At 39.8% G+C, this 1826-nt stretch overlaps 1 protein-coding gene across 1 annotated transcript; it reads right to left on the minus strand.

Moving 5' to 3' along the window:
• Nucleotides 1-967: 967 nt before the first annotated feature.
• On the minus strand, nucleotides 968-1279 carry LOC111379008 (uncharacterized mitochondrial protein AtMg00810-like). Its single transcript, XM_023002315.1, has one exon. It carries the CDS (start codon nucleotides 1277-1279, stop codon nucleotides 968-970), a length of 312 nt encoding a protein of 103 aa, XP_022858083.1.
• Between the last annotated feature and the right edge of the window lie 547 nt (nucleotides 1280-1826).

Genomic DNA, 1826 nt, shown 5'->3' on the forward strand with positions numbered 1-1826 from the left:
CGTTTTGGCCATGAACACATCGCCTGGTTCTGCAAGTGTTTTTTCAAGGATGTAGCCTTGCCAATCCTTATAGAAGCGACGCTACTTCACACTCACATAGGTGACCTTTTAACTCAGTTTTTCACAACAACGCTTAATGGTCATTAAAAGCATAGCTTAACCTGCATCTTCCAATCACTGCGAGCACCATAGGAATGAGCATAAGGAGAACATTCTCAGTGATTTACACAGATATACATGTTTTAGTTGTTTTTTTGAACCTATATCCTGGGATCTCCATTCAGCTAGGTTGGGTTTCCACCATGATACCTTTCAACGTCATAGGCTGCAAGCCCATTCCCATCGATGCTTTTACAACTAGCTCTCGAGTTAGCCCTTTGTTTTAGCAGGTCCGTAATATTATCCTTTGACTTCACGTAGTCCAGAGTGATACCTTGTGAGAGAAGTTGTCGAATGGTATTGTGTCGCCTTCGAATATGGCGAGACTTACCATTATACATATTGTTCTGTGCACTGCCAATTGTTTATTGATTATCGCAATAAACACAAATTGCAGGCATATGCTTCGACCATCTTGGAATATCCTCAACAAACCGGCGAAGCCACTCTGCTTCTTCAGTTGCTTTGTCCAAAGCAATGAACTCTGATTCCATTGTAGATCTTGCGATGCAAGTTTGTTTGGACGATTTTCAAGAAACAGCTGCACCACCAAGAGTGAAGACATATCCACTAGTAGACTTGGTATCTGACATATCTGATATCCAATTTGCATCAGGATAACCTTCGATTATTGCAGGGTATCTAGAATAATGCAGTCCAAAATCACGAGTGTGCCTTAACTAATGTAGCACCCTAAAAATGGCTTTCCAGTGGACAGCACCTGGATTACTCGTGTAGCGACTCAATCTGCTAACTGAGTATGCTATATCCGGTCTCATACAAGTCATTAAATACATTAAACTCCCAATTATCCAGAATATTCTAATTGTGATACACCATCACTAGTGTTCTTGGATAAGTGGAGACTCAAATCCATTGGAGTCCTGGCCACAGTGGTATCTGACTTGTTGAACTTGTCTAGTATCTTATCAATGTAATGAGATTGAGATAACACAAGTCCATTTGGTGTTCGAGTAATTTTTATTCGCAAAATGACATCCACGAGACCCATATCTTTCATGTCAAACTTTGGTGCTTGCTTCAAACCATACAACGATTTAACTAGTCTACAAACTTTCCTTTCTTGACCTAGAGCTGTAAACCCCTCTAGTTGCTCCATATAGATTTCTTCATTCAAATCTCCATTTAGGAAAGCTATTTTTACATCCATCTGATGTATTTCCAGATTTCGCAAGGCCGCAATAGCAATTATCATCCGGAAGAAGTTATTCTCGACACAGGAGAATAAGTATCAAAGTAATCTAAGCCTTCCTTTTGCTTATAACCTTTGATTACTAGCTGAGCTTTAAATTTATCAATGGAGTCTTTCGCTTTCATCTTCTTCTTGAAGATCCACTTGTAGCCCAAAGGCTTACAGCCCGGTGGAAGATCTACTAACTCCCAAGTATGATTCTGTAGAATGGAATCGATTTTACTTTTGATGGCTTCTTTTCACAAATGACCATCTGGAGAAGATATAGCTTCTTTATAGCTATGAGGATCATTCTCCATCAAATATGTGAGAAAATCAGGGCCAAACGTCTTAGAAGTTTTGGTCCTTTTGCTCCGTCTAGGCTCATCCTCACCTTCTTCAACTGGATCTTTACTGCTGCCAGAAGCAGAAGATTTCATTGTCTGTTTAGTAAGAGTTAACTGTTTAGGAGACT

This window comes from Olea europaea, unplaced genomic scaffold (genome assembly GCF_002742605.1).
Source record: "Olea europaea var. sylvestris unplaced genomic scaffold, O_europaea_v1 scaffold1919, whole genome shotgun sequence".
Classification (NCBI taxonomy): domain Eukaryota; kingdom Viridiplantae; phylum Streptophyta; class Magnoliopsida; order Lamiales; family Oleaceae; genus Olea; species Olea europaea.

Bases quoted from the DNA above. Each gene is read 5' to 3' on its own strand.
- LOC111379008 (XM_023002315.1), bottom strand. From the start codon at position 1,279: ATGGAGCAACTAGAGGGGTTTACAGCTCTAGGTCAAGAAAGGAAAGTT.